This window comes from Myiozetetes cayanensis, unplaced genomic scaffold (assembly GCF_022539395.1).
Source record: "Myiozetetes cayanensis isolate MyiCay16 unplaced genomic scaffold, myiCay2020 scf31, whole genome shotgun sequence".
Lineage (NCBI taxonomy): Eukaryota > Metazoa > Chordata > Aves > Passeriformes > Tyrannidae > Myiozetetes > Myiozetetes cayanensis.
In genome coordinates, this window is record NW_026087533.1 from 3,627,498 (window position 1) to 3,646,698 (window position 19,201).

Sequence of the window (19,201 nt, forward strand, 5' to 3'; positions counted from 1 at the left end):
ACCAGCGCCTGTCAACACAATTTATTTACAGCACAAGAGCCCCCCACTTTGGCATGGCACCACAGAGAGGGGCGCACGTCCCTTCAGGAACAGCTCCCCCCCCCTTCCCTCTGCCAAGCCAAAATGTCCTTGGGAAAAGTAAGACTCAAAAGTGTCCTTGGAAAAAAAAAAAAGTAAAGACTCGTCTCAGCGACGCCCCCCACCCCGGGGATGGGGGTGTGGACGCAGCAGGAGCCGCTCTCTCTGAGGGAGATGAGCCCGCCAAAAATGTCCTCAGCATCCCGAGCTGTGCCAGCACCGATCCCCGCCGGGTCCCTGGGGGATGTCACGGTCCGGCCGCCTCTCCAGGGGGTTCCCGCTCGCCCCCAGTCCCCTCGTCGTGGCCCTGTCGCTGCCGCCCTGCCCACCCCTCCCGCAGCTCCTGGTACAGCTCCTGGTGCTCCTCCTTCCAGCGCCTGAAGGTGCCCGAGGTGAGCGAAGCCTCTCCCAGCAGCTGCTCCAGCGCCTCCAGCTCCACCAGCTTCGCCTGCCAGGGACGAGGGGAAGGTTTTTGGGGCTTCCACCCAGGGGGTTGGGGGGAGGTTTGGGCAGGGGAAATCGGGGGGCTGGGGGGTCCCACCTTGAGCGTGCTCTGCAGCGCCCGCACGGCGTGCACCCTCTCGTTGATGTGCGGGTTCTTGTTGCGCCGCAGGAAGGATTTTCGGCACTGCTCCTGCGTCAGGAAGCGCCGCTGCCCCATGAGGGACACCCCGCCCTGCTTCAGGCACCGCATCAGGCTCTCCAGGTCCTCCCCGGCGGGGTCTGGGGGAGAGGAGGGGAGCACTGATCGATCTGAACGATCACCCAGTTCCAACCCCTTGGCACGGGCAGGGACGCCTTCCCCTATCCCAGGTTGCTCCAACCTGGGCTTGGACGCTTCCAGGGATGAGGCAGCCACAGCTTCTCTGGGCAAACCTGTGCCAGAGCCTCAGCACCCACACAGCAAAGAACTTCCTCTTAATATCCAATCTAAACCTGCTCTTTTTAGTTTCCCCCTCTCCCTGTCACCCTTTTAAAAAACCCCTCTCCATCTTTCCTGTAGGCTCCCTTCACCCCGAGATGGTTCACACCCCAACACACCCCATCTCGAGTTACCTCCCAGCACACACACACACAGAGGAGGCCCTGACTGTGAACAAAGGGTGCACACAAGGTGACAGGGTGACAGATGCCACCCCCAGCACCTACCCATGGGGGAGCAGGGCCGGGGGCTGCCCTGGGGGCTGCTGGACTCGCCACTGGCTGGGGAGAGCTGGGCTCTGTCCGGGGGGTTCTGCAGCCTCCTCCTCGGCTGGGGGAGAGATGGAGCAGGAGGTGAGATGAGGAACCTCTGTCCCCTCCCCAGGATGTCCCCCAGGGCCACTCACCGAGTCACATCCGTGCCTGGGGGACTCATCATCGGGGTCCTCGGCCTCTGTCTCGCTGTAGCAGTCTGGGGAGGGCAGTGGGAGGGGGAAGATTCCCCCCCCAGGGCTGAGCATCGCCCCAAGCCCCTCTCAGGGGGAGGTTTCTCACATTCCCACAAATCACGGGCAAAGCTCCCAGCAGTCCCACACAGGGGATGTGGCACCAGGCACAGCTGCCCCACCAGGACCTCCAGGTCCCCCCAGGGTCCCCATCTCCCCCTGACCCCACCTCCCACCCTGGGGAGGGCTTGTTACCTTCCTCCTTGTCTGGGACCGACTGGTGGGCGAGTGTGTACTTTGTTTTGGCTGTTACGAGCCGACTGACCCACCTGGGGAGGGAAAGGACAGGCAGACAGGCAGAGGAGGGTCCTGGCCAGCCCAGGAGGGGCAGGACTGGCACTGACCAGCACCGGTGGGTGTGTCACTCACATGCTCAGGTCAGCCAAGGTTTCGGCAGCGAAGACAAAGGGCTTGTACCTCTGGTGGCACAGCTGGAACACGCTGAGGACAAGCAGGTGGCTGCTGTGGTGACACAGGACCAGCCACAAGCCCCCTCCAGCCTCCCCATCCCAATCCAGCCCAGGGGTCTGGGCTTCTCCCTGCCCTGGGAGATGTCCTGTCCCTCATCCCAGATAATACCAGGAGCACAGTGCACGTCTTGCTCCGTGTGGAGAGAATATTGCAAACCCTTTGGGGACCCCACCAGCCCCTTGGAGACCCTACCAGGCCCATGGGGACCCCACAGCCATGCAAGGACCCCACAAGGCCCATGGGGACATGCAGGTGGTACCCAGCAGGATTCATCAGCACGTGCACAGCATCCCCCCTCCTTCCACCACGAGCTGGGAGGTGAGACAGACCCCACTCACTATTTCTTCTTCTGCTCCCTCGTGCTCTCCAGGTCGTAGGTGGCCACGTTGATGAGTCCTGCAGCCTTCTCATCCTGTGAGGAATGGGGACAGCGTGTCCAACACCACCACCTTGGGAAATCCCAGCTGCCCAGGTGGGAGTGGGGGGCGAGGACACCCCGTGGCCCCCACTCACGTTGGGGTGGTTGTACCAGTAGAGCGTGTGGCCCTTGAGCACGAACCAGCACCGCTTCCACTTCTGGGCCATGAAGCCCACGTGGTCCTTCTTCTTGAGGAGCCACCCATCGCAGTCCACCCGGCCCAGGTCCCGGCACGAGACCCGCCGGCGGCTCAGCCGGGTCGCCACTCCTGCCAGCGCGGTGCCAGGGGGGCGTCAAGGCAGGGGAGGGGGAGCAGAGCCCCCCCAAGGGCAGCCCCCAGCCCTCTTCACCCCAGCCTGGCAGGGTCCTGCTCACCTTTGGGTCTGCGTCCTGTCTGGGGGCTGCCCTGGGTGGGGAGATGGGGACGAGCATTTAGGGGTGACACGGGGTGAGGGCAGGGCAGCGTTAGCTGAGTCCCCCCAGCAGCACACACAGCCCTCAGGGACCCCCTTAGGGACCCCCCAGCTTGCACACACACAGCAGCGAGCCCAGAGGGGAGCTCAGAGGGGAACCCACCCAGGCACAGGCATTTTGACTCCCACTACAGGCAGGACACAAAGTCCTGTGTACCCCCCATCACTCTGACACTCTCCCAGTGTCCCCTCCTCGAGCTCTCACCTCCCCAGGGAGCTGGCTGGGCTCTGCACCCCCAGCCCCCGTGGTGGGGGCTGCCGTGGGGCTCAGCTCTGTGGTGGCAGCAGAGGTGTCTGGAGAGTTTGGGGTGCCCAGGGGGGTGTCCAGGGGGTGTCCAAGGGGGTGCCACTCTCCCACTCCTCCTCCTCTGCAGTGCCTGCAAACAGCGAGCGGGGCTGCAGCCTCTTGTCCTGGGGTGGGGAGATCTCTCCGTCCCCGCCTCTCCTCCCCTCCTACCCAGTCCTGACAGTCCCGGCAGCTCCTCCACGGCCGCCCCGGGCAGCCTCAGGTCCTGCTCGTCCTCTTCCTCCTCTTCGTCAGTGGCAGGATCCGGTGTGGAGTCCGGCCCGGAGTCCAAGTCGGCACCAACGCTGGGGGAAAACGGGGATTCCTGAGCCACAAACCTCTTCGACGTCTGCGGGGATCCCACTGTCGGCCTCTGGGTGGGGCACCCGCGGTTCTCCCTGCCCGAGGAATGGGGCTGGAGGGGACGCGGTGGTGGGGGCTCAGCACCAGCTCTGCCAACCTCCCTGGTCCCCAGCGGGGTGGGAGCCCGGCCGGTGCCTCCTGCCCGCGCTGCCGTTGGCTCCCTGCACGCCTTTCCATTCCGGGAGAGGAGAAGGGTCATGTCTAAATATAGTTTCAACCCCACTAAAACGTTACCAAGTGAATGAATTACAAACACAACCCACTTTTTTTTTTTTCCGTCCCTTAAGGCTACTGGGCAGCTCCGCGGGCCACTCGCAGGCAGCTGCTGCATCCCTGGGACTTCTCCACCCAAAAAAAGAGCTGGGAATGGGCCTTGGGGACTCCAAACAGCTCCTTGCTGGCCGGATTGGGGGTGTTGGGGTGTCGGGATGGGGCTCACCTGGAGGTCAGGGACACGGGGCTGCCTGGGCACTCGCCGCTCCTGGTACCAGGGGAATCCGCAGCATCCGAAAATGCTCCTGGGAGCTGTGGGTGGAGTGTCAGGGACAGCCCCAACCCATCACGGACCCCAGAGCTTTAGGGATCACCAGTGTGATGGGAGATGCTTGGCTCTGAGCATCTATGCTCGGTTCCCAGCACGTCCCAGTGAGGCACTTGGGATGAACTGGGAGCACTGGGGTCACTCACCTGCTGTCTGGGAGAGGGGGGTGAGCAGGGCAGGTCGAGGGGTATCTTCTTCAGCACCAGTGTCACCTCGTTTGCCTTCTCCAGCAGCTTCTTCTCCAGGTTGACGCGTGTCCAACCCACCTGCACAGCCCCATGATGAGATGTGGGACACGACCCCGGCCCCACAGATCCCACATCCCCCAAACCCTCCCCTGGCACAGATACCACATCCCCTCATCCCCCCAGTGGTGGCTCCTGTGTCCCTCAGACCATTCCCAGCCATGGGTCCTGCTTTTTGTGGATCTCAACTCCTATATCCCCTCAAGCCCTCCCAGCTACAGTCCCCCTAAAATCCCCCCAGCCACAGGTCCCATCCCTCCTGGCTGCATGTCCTGTGTGCACCAAAAATCCTCCCAGCTGCACTCCCCATATTCCCCCAGCCCTCCCGACCCTCCAGCTCCCTGTCCTTGACCTCCCTGCCAAAACCAGCCCCGTCCCCTCCGACTCACCACGACCTGCTCATTGACCTGCACGATCTCGTCCCCGGGCAGGATGTGCCCCCCGTGGGCAGACAGGGCCTGGGCAGAGACAGGGTGGGAGTGGAATGCCCAGTCCTGCGTTCCCACCCCCTCTTCCCAAGCTAATCCACACTCAAGGACGGGGAGAACCGGGGAGGGATTAAACATTAACCCCACCTTACACGGCAGCAGCCGGAGCTGCTGGTGGGATCGGGGTGCAGAGGGGGCTCCCCCAGTGCCCAGGCTGTGCTCACTCATGAGATGAGTTGCACACTCTCAGCTGCAGGCAGCCCCCCCCAGCTCTGGGTCAGGATGCAGATTAGGGCCCTAAGAGGACCCCATGGGTTGGGGGAGTTCCCCATGGCAGGTGCTAAAAGGGACAGGGTGGCACCTGGGGGGTGACAGACGGGGAGGGGCAGCCCCTCGCTCACCTCCCAGGAGGTCACAGACACAAAGTGCAGGCAGGAGCTGGTGGAGGTGATCTCAAAGCCCTGAGTGGGGACAGGAAGGGGGTTTGAGCAGGGGCTGGGGGGTCTGAAGGCAGTGGGGAGCACTGGGGTGGTGGGGACTCACCAGCGGGGTGGTGATGAGTGGCAGGGGGTCAGAGGGTGGCACCGAGGTGTCAGGGGACACTGGGGGGCTCCCCCATGGGCTGAGGGGCAGCGTTGGCGAGTCAGGGGACGCTGGGGGGCTCTGCCACAGGCCTGGGGGCAGCGTTGGGGTGCTGGGGGACCTCGGGGGGCTGCCCCTTGGGCCGGGGGGCAGCACCAGCCCCACCTGCTGCAGCACAGCCCTGCGGTCCAGCAGCGCCGGGGGGCTGCAGCCCACGATGCTCTCGCAGATGCCCACGATGTGCTGGCACTGTGGGTGACAGCGAGGGGCTCAGATGGGCCCTGGCAGCACCCCTGCCCCGTGCCTGCCACCCCCTCCTCACCCACAGCACTTACAATCCGCAGGATCTGCCTGTCCCTCTCAGCCGTGGGACAATCCTGGGGAACAAAATAATGGGGATGAGCGGGAATGGATGGCTCCATCCCAGCTGGGGAGACCCCGTGGGGAAACCCCCTTGCACCACATCCCCTCTCAGCCCACCTCCAGCCCGGCAGAGCTTTGGGGGGACAGAAGAGCTGCCAGCTGTGCCCATCCCCAACCCCGACACTGTGCCCATCACCCACCGCCTGCAGCATCTCTGCCAGCTGGGCACACAGCAGGACGATGTCCCGGCTGGCCGAGAAGTCGTTGAGGGTGGAGAAGAGGTACCTGGAGGGGGACACAGAGCTCAGCTCCTGGTGTGGGAGTCACCCAGCACCCAGCGGGGCCCTCACCTGCCTCAGACCTGTTGAGCCAGGAGAAGAGTCCCTTGGCAGCCCCGACCAGGTCGATGACTCGGGCCAGGAGGGTGAGGGAGGGCGGCTGAGGGGCATCCTCTGCCGGCAGCTCCCCCAGCACCAGGCTCTGGATGCCCTGGGCCAGCTCCTGCAGCCTCTCTGTCAGGGTCCGCAGGCTGGTGCTCACCAGCCCCGCGTCCTGGGGGGGACATGGATGCCAGGGGATGGGGACACAGTGAGAGTCTCAGGGGTGCCTCCACATCCCCCCCTTCACCCAGCCCTGATTCCCAGCTCCAACCAGCACAGAGTGTCCCCAACTCCCTCCTCCACCCAGTTCAAGGTGCCCCAGTGTCCGTCCCCCCTTCCACCCAGCCCAGGGTGACCCCACATCCTCCTTCTCCAGTCCAGGATGCCCCCACGTCCTCCCCTCCATCCAGCCCAGGGTCCCCCCACATCCCCTCTCCAATGAGTCCAGGGTGTCCCCACCTTCACCCAGCCCAGGGTGCCCCCAAATCCCCCCTTCCTCCCTGGTTTCCCCACAGCCCCCAGGGGATCCCTGCACTCACCAGTTCACGGAGCTGCTCCACGGCCTCCAGCAGCACCTCCTGGTGCCCCAGGGGCCACACGCCCAGTGCCTCCAGGACCTCCACATCCAGCCCCAGCAGGTCAGGCCCTGCCAGCTCCCAGGCCTCGAAGGGGTACCCCTGCACCTCTGCATCCAGCCCTGCCACAGACCAGCACCCCCCACCAGCTGAGCAACCCCAGGGCATGACACCTGGCTGATGGCAGGGCCCTCTTCATGCAACGACTTCACCTGATCTCAGCCTAAACGGTGGGGATGGCCAGACCCCCACCCCACCCACAGCAAGATCCATGGGAAATGGCCCCTCTCAGAAAGAAAAGACCAGGGACAAGAAGTGCTGCCACCCCCGCCTCAGCCACGCCAACCCACCCACGTCACCAATGTGGGGACACCCCACGCCAGAGCCGGCAGGGGGTGGAGGGTCTCACCTCGCAGCCAGGCGGCCACCTCTGCGGGGCCCCAGGAGCCCACGGGCTCCATGGCGGCGGGGCCGGAACGGGCGGCGGGAGCCGGGAGCGGGAGCCGGGAGCGGCTCCCACCTGTGCCGGGAGCGGGAGCCCCATTGGAGCACCCGGGTGCCGCTCACCTGCCCAGCGCCATCCCACGGGGCGAGGCCCCGCGCCGCGCCCCAGGTGAGTCACGGCCTGACTGACGGGGACGGTGAGGCACGGCCACAGCAACCCCACCTGGAAAATGGGGCCGCTGGAACCCTCTTGGAAATGGCACACGGTGTGTTTTACCCCCTCAAAAACGCTGCGTGCAGTGAAGGCTGAGGCCCAACAGCACTCGTGACACTAGTGGGAGACCCCCAGCTGGGGGTCTGTTTGGCCACACAGATCACCCCCAGGAGAGCCTGAGGGAGCTCTCACTCGGCCCCCTCCCCACTGGTGTCTCCACTGGCTCCTCACTGGGTGACCCCAGGGGGTGACACCTGGCTCGTGGGAGAGCCCTCTCCATGCAACGAGTTTGCCTGGTCTCAGCCTACATGGTGGTGGTGATGGCCAGACCTCCGCTCCACCCTCAACGGGATCCAAGGAATGACGCCCTCCCAGGGATGAGAGATGAGGGATGGGAAGTTTCTGGGGCGTCACCCCCCACCCAAGGCCTATTCACACCCTGTCCTTTGCAAGGGGGGGAAACTGAGGCAAGGGGCAGCCCCCATCTGAGGCCTGCATGGGGGCTCCCCGTGGCTGAGCCCGGCTCTTCAGCCCCACTAACGTGTCCTGGGCTGGCTCTGGCCCCCCCGCCGCCGTCTGGGCTCCCAAACCCCCCCGCCCTGCGTGTGCGCTCGGGGGAGCAGCGGGCGCTGATCGCGGCTGACAGCAGCTCCGTGCTCGCCCGGTGCCGCCCTTCCCGAGGGGGCCGTGGGGCCGGCAGGCAGGAGACAGGCACGGACCCCTCGCCGTGCTCAGGGCAGGGGTCCCCGTGCTGGGGGGTCCCAGCCCTGCTGCCACCCCACGGGGCCTGATCCTGCTGCTCCCCACCGCGCCATGATCATCCGCCCCAAGCGCTTGACCCCGGGGTACTTCCGTCTGCTCCAGGTAAGGGGGTGGGTTGGGGGCAGCCCATGGGGACCCCCAGGATGGTGCCCGTGTCGCCCACCAGGCCTGCTGGCCGCGGGAGCCATTCCCGGCTCCATCCCATCTCCGCGTTAGCGGCGAGGGTGCTGCCAGTGGAGTCCCGCAAGTGCTGCTCCGAGCACCCCAAAAGCGCTCCTGGACACCCCACAGGGGGCACAAAGCTGCCCCCTTCCCCTGTACACCACCAGGCGTGATGGAGACATTCACGGCATGACCCCAGGCCCCCTGTTCCCATGGGGTTTGGGATTTGGGGTGCCCCAGCGCTCCCCTCTCCTCTCCTCTGTCCCCCCACAGATGCAGCTGGCGGCAGGACGGGGGGCCGAGCCGGGGGGGCGGCTGCTGACCCCCCTGGCCCTGCTGCTGGCGGCTGCCGGGCTCTGCCTGTCCCTCTACAGCGCCCGGAGAATGGCTGACCCCGCTAAGGCCCCCCCGGAGCCGTGAGGAGGGGGCTGGCGGGGCCGTGGGGACAGTCCCCAGGGGGGTGTGGGGTCCCCTCCACCCGCCATCCCCCATCCGAGCAGAGCTGCGGCGACTTTCCGGCTGACCTGCGCCACATCCAGCCCTTCCCGCCACGCCTGGGCAGGCGACGGAGCCCTGGGGAGGGGGGACACGTGCCTGTCCCTGTCTGCCCCCGCTTTTGGAGCCGGGATGGAGAATGGAGAAGCCGCCTCCAGCTCCAGAGCTGCCGGATGAGCCCCTTCCCGATGAGCCCTTCCCGAGCCACTGCGAGACACCGGGATCCAGCCATGATACTGGAGGCTGAAGGGGCAGACAGACAGATGGTGGAGCCGGGAGCTGCGTCCATCTCCATCTCCCACCAAAGCAGAGGGGCGGGAGGGGCCCCTGGTACCCCGCTGGCAGCCACAGACCCCCTCTGTCCCTGTGGGAATGTGCCAGGAATGAGGCCTGGCGCCATTAGGTAACGGGGCAGGGGGGACGTGGCCCCACGGGGTCGGTGACGTGTCCCCTGGGCAGGCACATCCTGATGGGATGGCAGCTGCAGCCTTCCTGAACCCCCCCCTTCTCCCGACTCCACGCAGAGCTGCAGCTCTCCATCCCCCCTAAGGGTCGGGGGGAACAAATCCGGGCGGGCTGCGTGGAAATAAACCCTTCCCTACCCAGCACAGCTGCGTCGTCGCTCTGCCTTCCTGCTGCTCCAGCCCGGAGCACCATGCCCAGCTCATTCCCAGTCCCCAGCACGGCAGGAGGGATGAATCGGGGTCAGCCGCTCTGCAGGAATTCACGGCAGGAATTCACAGTGGCAGCAGCAGCGGGTGGTGGCATTGTCACACAGTGTCCCCTCAGGGTCACCAGCAGCATCAGTCTGGCAGACACGAAGCAATCGTGCAGCCCCAGCCCTCCAGGACCGTGAAATCACTGGTTAGTTCTTGGGGACAGGAGCCCCAGAGTGTCCCCCCCCAAGGGGACACCAGCACTCCCCTCTCGAGGCCCAAACCAGCTGCTCACCAATGCTTGAAGGGGTCACTCAAGCCCATATTACCCCAAAAAAAAGCTGCCTGGGAACCCCCTGCCAGGAGGGCAGAGGGAGTTTCACCACCCTGCCCAGGCAGGAGCACTGGGATGAGGCTGCTCCTCTGGGCTGGCACGGACACCTCTGGGTGATGGGGAAGAGCACAACACCGAGGTGCCCCCACTGTCCCCCTCGTATCCAGAGAGCTCTCAATGCTTCCAGGCTCTCAGCTGACATATTTTAATGGGTGAATCGCTGCAACAACCTCTGACCCAAAGGACAGACACCCAAAATCTCTCCAAAAGCAACGAGAGGAGCGCACAGTCCTGCCAGCACTGAGGGAACAAGCTGCTTGTCCCTTCCTGGAGAAGGAGGACACACAGTGAGGGCACCCAGGGCCTCCCTGGCTCCTTCTCCTCGTTAGTCCCAGGGCTGCAGGAGGAGCAGGGCGGTTTTTCCTGGCAGGCTGTGCTGGGACGTGTTCTTCTCACAAAGCTGAGGACAAAGGCGCCCTCACACAGCCCCCAGATCTCAGTCCCTCGTCCCCCGGGCTCAGCTGGACGTCTCCATCTCGGTGGCCTCCTCCAGGGGCTGGGTCTGCACCTCCACCTTCTTTGGGGGGATGTAGGAGCCCATGCCCGCGGCGCGCTCGGCCTCCTCCTGCGTGTACGGAGTCTCCCGCAGCTGCTTCAGCCTGGGGGAGGCACGGGGGGGGTGTCAAGGCTCAGGACTGACACCACCAGGACTGACACCAGCCCAGGACTGACACCACCATCCATGTGGGGTCCGGGCCCCTCCTCACCTCTTCTTGTGCACCTTGGACCTGAAGTGCTCCTTCATGCTGTTCAGGTCCACGAAGTAGCGCCTGGGGAGGGGGGATCAGAGGGTGGGGGTCAGGGGGGACCCCGAGATGGGAGCAAGGCTGGGGAGAGCCCTGCTGAGGGGCAGGGTCCCCCCACGGGCTGGGGTTCACCCTGAGACTGGGACAAGCTTTCCCAAGCCAAGAACCGCCCCCCGGGGACGGGACATCGCCCACCCCATGGGCCACGGACCCCCCAGCACCAGGGCAACCCCATCCCGGGAGCCAAGACCACCCCCTCGGGGACCAGAACGCGCCCTCCCTCTCCAGAAGCATCCCAAGAACCCCTCCAGAACCAGAGCAACCCCATCCCACGGGTCTGGGACCCCCAAGCCCAGGACACCCCCTCATCCCAGGGCTCGAACCCCCTCCCCATCACCCCCCTTCCCCCCGTGACGCACGCGCAGTGCAGGCAGTAGAACTGGGCGCAGCCCGGCAGGTCGGGGTCGACCTCCTGGCGCAGCAGCCGCGCCGCGTTCTCGGGCTTCATGTCCGCGTGGATCTCGTCCAGGTCGCGGCGGCGCCGCTTGGTCTTGAGCTGGCGGGCGAGCGAGCGGGCCCGGTGGGCGCCGGTGCGGCGGCCGTTCCGCGGCGACATGGCGGCCACCACGCCGGGCCGGGCGCCGCACTGCGCAGGCGCGGAGGGCTGCGGGACCCGCCCTCCCGGCTCTACGCCACGCCCACCGAGCGGCAGATCACGCCCACAAAGGGACAGGCACCGCCCACAGTGTGTAGACCACGCCCGCTATGCGATAAGCCACGCCTATCATCGACAGGCCACGCCCTCGGCCACGCCCACCCGACTCAGCCCCGGCCGTGTCCCGGTCCCGGTGGCGGTCACCGGACAGAGCCGTGTCCCCCACCCCCCTCCAGACCCCGATGCCACCTCCCCGGGCTGTCCCCGTGTCCCCCCGCGCTGCCCCGGTCACCGCTGTGATGAGCCGGGCAGGGCTCAGCGCGCCGCGTCCCCGGCGCTGATCGTGTTTCCTCCGTGATCAATTATAAATAGGGACACGCGGCGGGGGGAGCGCGGAGCCCCAGCGCCTGCTCTGCGCCGTGGGAGGGGGATGTCCCAGCCCTGGGGGTCCGCTGTGGGCGAGGGGCACTGGGAGGGGGCTGGGGGACGCGAGTGGAGGGGAGGGTTTGGGGGTGACCGGAGCAGGCGCCCCCGCGCTGCCCCCGGCTCAGCGCGGGCTCAGATTCCTTTTGTGCATTGGAAGTGGCCGCTGAAACTTTAATGAAGCCACCGGATCGCCACTCGGTCCCTCCTAACCCCCCCGTCCCGCCGCCCGCGGCTCCGCCGGCTCCGGCCCCGCCGAGCCCCTCACCATGGCCCAGGGCTTCTGGCGGCTCTACAAGGCCAAAGTGCTGCAGACCCTCGGGGGGCCCCGGGCGGACGGGGCGCTGCAGGACGAGGTGGGGTGGGGGGTCCCCACTAAGCCCGGGACCCCTCAAAGCGGGGTGACCGACCCCTCTGCCCTCCCCCTGCCTGCACCCCTGCGCTCACTGGGGGGCTTCGTTGCAGGGAGACTCCCCCGAGCTGATGGAGACGGCCGAGACCCCCGCGCTGATGGAGGAGGGGCCCGGCCCCGTGTCCCAGCTGGCGAGGAAGGTGAGGAGGGGGCTGGTGGAAGTGGGGGGTGTTGCTGGGACCCAGAGGTCCCTGGTGAGCCCGGTGCTGCCTCCCCTGCAGGTGCAGGGGGTGGGTGCCCGGAGCTGGAGGACGCTCTCGTCCCTCTTCACCCGCGAGGACGAGCACCAGCTGCTCAGCCCGGAGCCCTGCGCGGACCAGTGAGTTGGAAATTGGTTGAGGGCGACCCCAGAACCCACAGCCAGCCTCTGCCCAGCCCCTTCATCCCCTCATCCCATCACCTGCATCCCCCTCCCCTGCCCTATGCCCTGGTGGAGAGCTGGCATGGAGGGGGGGACATGGGGGGCTTGGGGGTCACAGTTCTGGCCCTTGTGGGACCCGCTCAGAAGGGTCCCCACACCTATGTCCCTGTCCCCACTCTCTCCCCAGCCCACTGGCTGCTGAGCCACCTGAGCTGCCCCAGGCTGAGAAGGCACCCGGATTTTGGGATCTCTTTGCTACCAAGTGGCAGCAGGCGACAGGGCCGGACAAGGGGGTGCCCCCCCCGGAGCCGGATGAGAGTCCCGGGGAGCCCCCGGGCGAGGATGGCAGCGACCTGCGGGAGCCGGAGGAAGGGGCCTTCCACTGGGGCTTCCTGGCCGGCAAACTGGCTGAAATCCGGAATAAAAACGCCCCCAAGGGCAACTAGAGGAGGATGCACCAGCAGGACTCTCCAGCAGTACTTGTGGCCCCCCCATTGCTGGTTGTTCAGGCCCCTGTCTGCACCCAAGGGTTCTGCAGTGGGTTTGGGTGTCGTGTCTGCACTAAAGACCCCGAGGTGCCCTTTTTCCCAAGCTCTACCCAGTGCTTTCCTTGCCCTCATCGCCCCCAACGTGGTCCCATTGCCCCTGGAGCAGCACAACCCCCATGGTGAGGAGGGGGAAATGCCCCTCTTCCCCCACCCCAGAGCATCTACCCACACACACACTGCCAGGCTAGAAAAAAAGCCCCCCAAAACAGCTTTATTGAGCTCTGCTCAGGCCCCAGCAGCCCCTTTTCTGGGGAGGAGGGGGTGTGGGGTGTGCACTACCTGCAATGAGGGGCTTGGGCTCTGTCCACAACCCCAACCTGCAGCTGGAGCAGGGTGTGCGTGGTCAGTGGGGGCTGCAGGACCATCCCACCACCCTGGGCTGGGGGAGGATGGAGAAGATGGGGGACAGCAGGAGGACAGCAGCCCACCAGCCCCGAGGCCACAGAGAGACTCACCCAGGGGAGCCCCTTCCCCACCTGCCCCTCAGGTGTCCCCACCACACTCAGCCTGAGGTCCAGGGTAGTCCTGGTGGCCTTCCCAGCCTGCAGCATTCCCACCACACCAGGACCGTGGATGCCACCAGCCCTTTGGCCGCATCCAGCGAGGGCGAGGGGATATGTCCAGCCAGCAGTAGCCACAGGAAGGGTCCTCATCCCGGCTGGGCTGTCTCTGCTCAGACCGTGGACTCCTTGGCGGCTGCCCAGGCCCTCTGGCAGCCGTAGAGCCACTTGATGACACGGGCATTGCGTTCCACCACCGACACGGCAGAGCCCGGCCGGGCATCCTCCGGCTCCTCCTCGCCCGGCCCCGCGCCCCCCTCGCTGCCCCCCGAGGCCTGCCCGGGCTCTGACTCGCAGGAGCCGAGGAGCCGAGCAGAGGAGCTGTCCCAGCCCGCCGGCCCGAACCGCTCCCGCCCCAGCAGCTCCACCAGCGCCCGGTCCAGCCCGCAGTAGTTGAAGAAGCGCTCCTGCTCCGAGAGCGGCAGCGACACGCGCAGGGCCAGCGCCTGCTTCCCAGGGGGCTGCGGGGGCTCTGCTGGGGGGCTGCCGGGCACGGGCAAGGTGCCACCACTGCCACCGCCACTGCTGGCACCCGGTGTCCTCGCCTCCTCCTTCTCCACAGGCGTCCACAGCATGGGGGTCTCGGGGCTCTGCGGGGGTGGTGGTCCCTCACCCAGCCCCCTGGCTGGTGGGGAGCTGGGGGGCTTGTCCCTGAGGGGTCCCTGGAAGAGGCGTCGCACCAGTCCGGAGCCCTTGGCGTTCTCCTTGTCCCCGCCCAGGCAATCCCGTTTCTGCCGGTAGATGATGAGGGAGTCGGGTCTCAGCAGGCGCCTGCTGCCGCTGCGGCGCGACACGGGGGACGGGGGGCACGGCAGCTTCCTGGGCCCCTCCCGGCCCAGCTCCGAGCCCTGGCACAGCTCGTTGCACTGCTGGCGGGCCAGGAGGCGCCGGCCGAGCGGGGACAGCCGGGGCGAGCCCCGCAGCGCCGGCTCCTGCCGCCGGCTGATGACCTGCTGCGACTTGACGTATTTGGCCTTGTCGGCCTCCAGCCGCTCCACAGCACTGGGTCTGCGGCCCCCGCTGCCCCCCGGCTCCCCCGGGCACTGGGGACCCCGGTTCAGCCAGGCCAGGGGGGAGCCACGGCCGGGGGCCATGAGGCGCAGGTTGCTGGAGGCACAGACGGCAAGAGTGGGGCTGCCCAAGGGCACCATCGCCCCGAAATGTCGCTCCTGGTCGCTCTGTTTCCCCCTCCGAAGTGGTTGTGGGAGGTTCGGTGCTGCAGCTGGGGAGGTTCTGGAAGCTTCTCCTGGCTCCTGGATTCCACCCTGGGAGGAGAGAGGAGAGTCAGGGTTAGCCCCGAGGGTGCAGCAGTGAGGAGGAGGATGGGGGTGAAGCAGAGCCAGGGGTCCCCTCAATCCCAGGCAGGCAGCGAGCCCTGCCAGCCCCGGCAGGACCAGCCCACGGGCAGGAAGAGAGAAGCGCCGAGCATCCGCCGGCTTCACTCGCATCCCAGGAGCGGCTTCCAACAGGAAAAAATACCGGAGCCGGCCGCCGCCTCGCCTTTCCGAGAGCAGGGGCGGCACAACAAAGCCCTGCTCAGGAGAGCTGGCGAGCTGCCCCGCATGTGGGGGCAGCAGGGCAGGGGCGTGTTTTGGGGTCCCCGAGCCTTGCTCCCCTTGGCAGGGAAGGTTTTCCCCTGCTCGGTGCGTGGGGGACACAGAGCCAGGGGGGTTTCCTTAGCCCTGGGGTGCTCCGGGCCTTGCTCGGCTGCACCCGAGCACACGTGTGTGCATCCAGAGGTGGAGGTGGGTGCTGGGGGAAGGAGTCTGGAGGAGCCTGAGGCTGTAAATGCCCCAAGCAGAGGGTTTCAATGAGCACAAAAGGCCTGAATGGCCCTGAAGAGCCATCACCAGCTGACCCAGCCCCGAGGCCTTCCCGGGTGACAGCAGGGGAACCAGGCTGGGCAGAGCAGAGTTCACGGGAGAAAAGGGCCCAGGAACTCCCTGCCACGCTCCTCCACACACAGCCCACGGGCTCCACGCCGCACCCACTCCGCTGTACAGGTGGGGAAACTGAGGCACGTGGTGTGTCTGGCCCTGTGCTCCCAAGGGATGAGCTCCCGGCAGCTGAGGGAAGATGTCCCCAGCAGAGGGTCCTGTCACCCCCCAAGCAGAGCCCAGGCTGTGACTGCCCGTGCCAGTGTTCCCACACAGTCCCCAGCCCAGCCCCGGGGCCAGGACCTGTGCCAGCCATTGGGATCGGCAAGTGGGGGATGCTCTTGCTCACCTGAGCCCACCCAGGGGATGCAGGGATGGGATGCTCCGGTCTCACTCAGCTCCTGCCCCTCTGGCTCCCGCAGCAAACTGAGCCCGGAGCCGGCAGGAGCCTCATATAGAGGATGAGGAAAAGGAAGAGCCACCCCATTAACTCCTGCCAGCCCAACCCCAGTCGGCAGGAGCCCACTCTGCGCCCACCCTGCCAGCGCGACCCCCCCTCCACAGCCCTGCCCCTGCCCGGCATCAACCCTCCTCTTCCTGCACCTCCAGCTCACCTCTGCCAGCTCCCCTCCTCCTTCCACCTCCTTACGGGAACCTGGCCGGCATTTCGGGATCTGCGGCGGCGATTTCTGACTCCTCCCAGGCAGCACCGAGTCTCTCTGTCCCCCCCGCCCGCGGGGCGTCAGGAATGGGACAGGGAAACCATGTCCACTCCGGCAGCTTCTCCTGCGCCCATCCCAAGATGCTTGGGCAGCTCAGGAGAAGGAGCCCACCACAGTCCCCTTCCCAGGATCCTGCCCTGGGTGGTGAAGGGGAAAGAGGGAGGAAAGATCCTCCAGGCACCTTCTCCGGTGGTGGTGAAAGGGTCAAATCCAGCCCCGAGCTGGCCGGTTCCTGCCTCTTCCCCCCGGGAAGGGCTGTAAATCGCAGGAAGCCACAATGGGCTGGAGCTGGCCCAGGGGTTATTTTTACCACTGCCCTCTTCCCTTCCCGAGCGCTCCCACAGGGACAGCCCCGGCCCCCTCCATCCCCGGCTCCCGCCTGGGGGGCTGGGAACGTGGCATGGGAGCAGGAGGGATGTGCTGCCCCCCCGAGCTGGGCTCCCAGCCCCTCGCAGCGGGGTCACAGAAGCCTCCAGTGCTCCTTAAGGATCCCCCCATCCCTCTGGCAGCCAGTGTGGATGGAGAGCTGGGGCACAGCCCGGCCCAGGCTGATCACAGGGACAGGGGAGGCTCCCACAGGGACAAAGTGATGACGTTCAGTCCGGGACCCCCAGGCCAGGCCAGCTCTGCCCCTGGATGAGCAGGGCCCTGTCCCCCAGCTGTCCCCACCCCAGTTCCTTCCTGAGGAGCTGCTGCTCCGGAGCCAGTGCCGGGAAATGGGGCTGCATCCAGCACCTCCCAGTGCCAGGAAGGGGCTGGGGCCAGGACTCCTGTGCTGAGGAAAAAGGAGGCTCAGATGGAAGCTGAGCAGGATGAGAGGGGCCGGGGCTTGTGTGAGCTCTGTAGGCACTGGAAAAAATTCCTGGTGAAAGCAAGGAAGGGACAAACCACATTATTCTAATAAACCTGGAGAGGAGCAATGCAGGCACAAGTAGAGCTCTGTGTGCAGGATGAGGCTGCACAGGAGCAAATCTGGGGGAAGGTAGGGAATAGGATGAGGGCAAGTGATGGAGAAACTCATGGCACCCCTAGGATCTGCCCCTGCATTCCCATGTGGGAGAGGGGCAGCCAACAGGACCTTAATTTTAACTCCAGGCAACGTGAATCACTGTTTATTAGGAAGTGTTTTATTTTCCAAGGTGGAATCCCAGCAGCTGTTCTGGTAAAGCCACAAGTGAGTAAGAGGAGCCTTGAAATCACCTTCCTCTGGCAGATTCACCGTGTTCCTATAGGATGCTCTGACCAAATGCCTTCCCCACACTGACCACCCTCCTCTCTGACTCCTTGCAGCACCTGCCAGGCACTTGCTGTTGAATTGTAAGGTGTGGACAAAGCTGATTCCCTCTGGAATACAAAAAGGGATGATTTGAGGGGTCCTTCCTGGCATCAGCCACAGATGGGGACAGGTATGGAAACTCCCAGCCCTTGCAGTGGGTGAGAAATGGCTGAGAAAGTCCCCAAAGGCCACGAGTCTCAGAGCACAGATCCTCCTTCCACACCCATTCAGTCCTTTCCAGATTCGTTTCTCCCTTTAAAAACAATCTAAAAAAAAAAAAAAAAAAAAAAAATCACTTTTCAGCATGCCCAGGTGCAGCCAGGAATGCAGCACCTGGTAACCCAGCCATCTGTCTCTACTTGCTGGTTCCCTTTCACAACCCACAAAAGCCCCTCTGGCCCGAGGTCCATGCAAATGCCACCCCCTGGAGCAGAGCCCAGGGGAGCTGGGAGCGAGCCAGAGAGGGCTCAGGGTGCAGCCTTGCTTCGGGAGAGGGCAGGAGTGGAAGGCTTGTTAGACAGGTTTAAAAATATCCAGGGTTCAAATGGGCACGAATAAATCTGAAACCACCACCTAATCCACGTGTCGGTGCAAGTTGGAACTAGAGAGGGCCCAGGAGAGGCCACGGAGGCTCCTGTGGATGTTCATAACCCCCAGCAGGGCTCCAAAACCCACAGTGGGTGATGGGTGGTCAGTGCTGGCACCACAGGGACAAAGAGTTCAGGGAAGGGTAAGAGTTGAACATCTGGGCTGAGCCCACCACCTGCTGCAAAGGTTTTTGGTTTGCATCCGTTTCTGTCTCAAATCTGAGAGTCAAGAGGCCTCTGAGCAGCTGCAGTTCCCTTCAGAGGAGCACAAAGCTGTCCCTGGAGTGTGGGGTGGGAGCTGCAGCTCCAGCCACCACCTGCCAGCTCAGCCCAGACCCTCTGGCTGCTCCTTAGGGATTGCAGCCCTTAGGCCATTACCTGCTGCTTCAGGCATCCAAATAACCTGGAAATTCCCCTGGGAACAAAGGGGTTTAACAGGAACGTGGCCTGGGCTGTGGCTCCTCTTGCAGTGATGAAATGGTGGTGCCCCTGCTCATCCTCGGGTCACTTGACATCTCCATGATCCTAAAAATTTGGGTTTCAGGTTCCCCAAAAACACTTCCAGAGCCCCTAAACAGCACTTTGCAGCAGCTCAGCCTTGTATTCCCACCTTCCCAACGCTCCTCAGGTACTCTGGATGGCCTGTGGCCATTTCTATTCCTCTGCCTTTATCATGTTAAAGAACAGAAATTGCACTTTGCACAACCAGAAAGGGAAGCCAAACAGCCCCAGCCAGCACTGCCCGTTAAAGGTGGGGTCAAAATGCTCCAAACTGGTCAAAGCTGGTGTTTAAATGCTCCAAGCAGGTTCTCCGTGGGCCAGCTCCTTCCTTTCGCCACACCAACCACCAGTTAGGGATTCAAAGCACGTTAAGGATCGATACCCCGTGGAAGGATTGGCGGGATACCAGTGGAGCAAAGGGAAAAGCCACACGAGCCAGCCGGCTCGTTCGTGCCACCCGCAGTCCAAAGGCCACCTGAGCGTGTCAAAGGGGAAAAAAAAAGTTGTTTTCCTGAAGGGAGGGCACCTTTCCAGGGGGCGGGACAGCGGGACGGGGCTTTATCTACCCCACAAAGCAAGGTCCGCCCTCAGGCCGCGGTTTGTGCCGGGCTGAGGAAAGCTCAGTTTAAACCAAAACAAAGCCCCAAAAACGCCAACAAAGCCGAGTTCCCAAAGCCCAGCCAAGCCCTGCCCAGGGAGCTGGGATGGGCAGGTTGGGGCCCGAGGCCTCTGCGTTGTGCAGAACAAGGAAAACCAAGCAGAGGTTGGGTTCTTGG

General features: G+C 64.9%; 4 protein-coding genes across 5 annotated transcripts; 1 reads left to right on the top strand and 3 right to left on the bottom strand.

The window, feature by feature from the left end:
* Nucleotides 1-104: 104 nt before the first annotated feature.
* CNKSR1 (connector enhancer of kinase suppressor of Ras 1) lies at nt 105-7,190 on the bottom strand. The gene is given in 22 exon segments (XM_050326502.1): nt 105-526; nt 620-801; nt 1,228-1,330; nt 1,407-1,471; nt 1,701-1,774; nt 1,875-1,946; nt 2,315-2,388; nt 2,490-2,662; nt 2,770-2,800; nt 3,073-3,234; nt 3,237-3,244; nt 3,325-3,458; nt 3,956-4,041; nt 4,204-4,323; nt 4,692-4,760; nt 5,132-5,191; nt 5,274-5,561; nt 5,648-5,689; nt 5,876-5,960; nt 6,037-6,227; nt 6,595-6,752; nt 7,040-7,190. Coding segments are annotated over 22 exon segments (2,430 nt in total). The 5' UTR covers nt 7,092-7,190; the 3' UTR covers nt 105-325.
* A 2,696-nt stretch (nt 7,191-9,886) lies between these two features.
* On the bottom strand, nt 9,887-11,145 carry ZNF593 (zinc finger protein 593). The gene is made up of 3 exons (XM_050326500.1): nt 10,923-11,145; nt 10,465-10,527; nt 9,887-10,356 (listed from the first exon to the last, which is right to left on the bottom strand). Exons 1-3 carry the CDS (start codon nt 11,117-11,119, stop codon nt 10,215-10,217), a joined length of 402 nt encoding a protein of 133 aa, XP_050182457.1. The 5' UTR covers nt 11,120-11,145; the 3' UTR covers nt 9,887-10,214.
* A 705-nt stretch (nt 11,146-11,850) lies between these two features.
* CUNH1orf232 (chromosome unknown C1orf232 homolog) lies at nt 11,851-12,800 on the top strand. The gene is made up of 4 exons (XM_050326496.1): nt 11,851-11,937; nt 12,047-12,144; nt 12,238-12,312; nt 12,542-12,800. Exons 1-4 carry the CDS (start codon nt 11,851-11,853, stop codon nt 12,798-12,800), a joined length of 519 nt encoding a protein of 172 aa, XP_050182453.1.
* Nucleotides 12,801-13,087: 287 nt separating this feature from the next.
* Nucleotides 13,088-16,216, bottom strand: FAM110D (family with sequence similarity 110 member D). Of its 2 annotated transcripts, none has more exons than XM_050326483.1 (2): nt 15,954-16,216; nt 13,088-14,727 (listed from the first exon to the last, which is right to left on the bottom strand). In XM_050326483.1, the coding sequence occupies exon 2, from the start codon at nt 14,611-14,613 to the stop codon at nt 13,576-13,578; it is 1,038 nt and encodes a 345-aa protein (XP_050182440.1). In that variant the 5' UTR covers nt 14,614-14,727; nt 15,954-16,216; the 3' UTR covers nt 13,088-13,575. The 2 variants fall into 2 exon arrangements, with proteins under 2 accessions (XP_050182440.1, XP_050182439.1); XM_050326482.1 differs by lacking the exon at nt 15,954-16,216 and adding an exon at nt 15,689-15,755.
* Between the last annotated feature and the right edge of the window lie 2,985 nt (nt 16,217-19,201).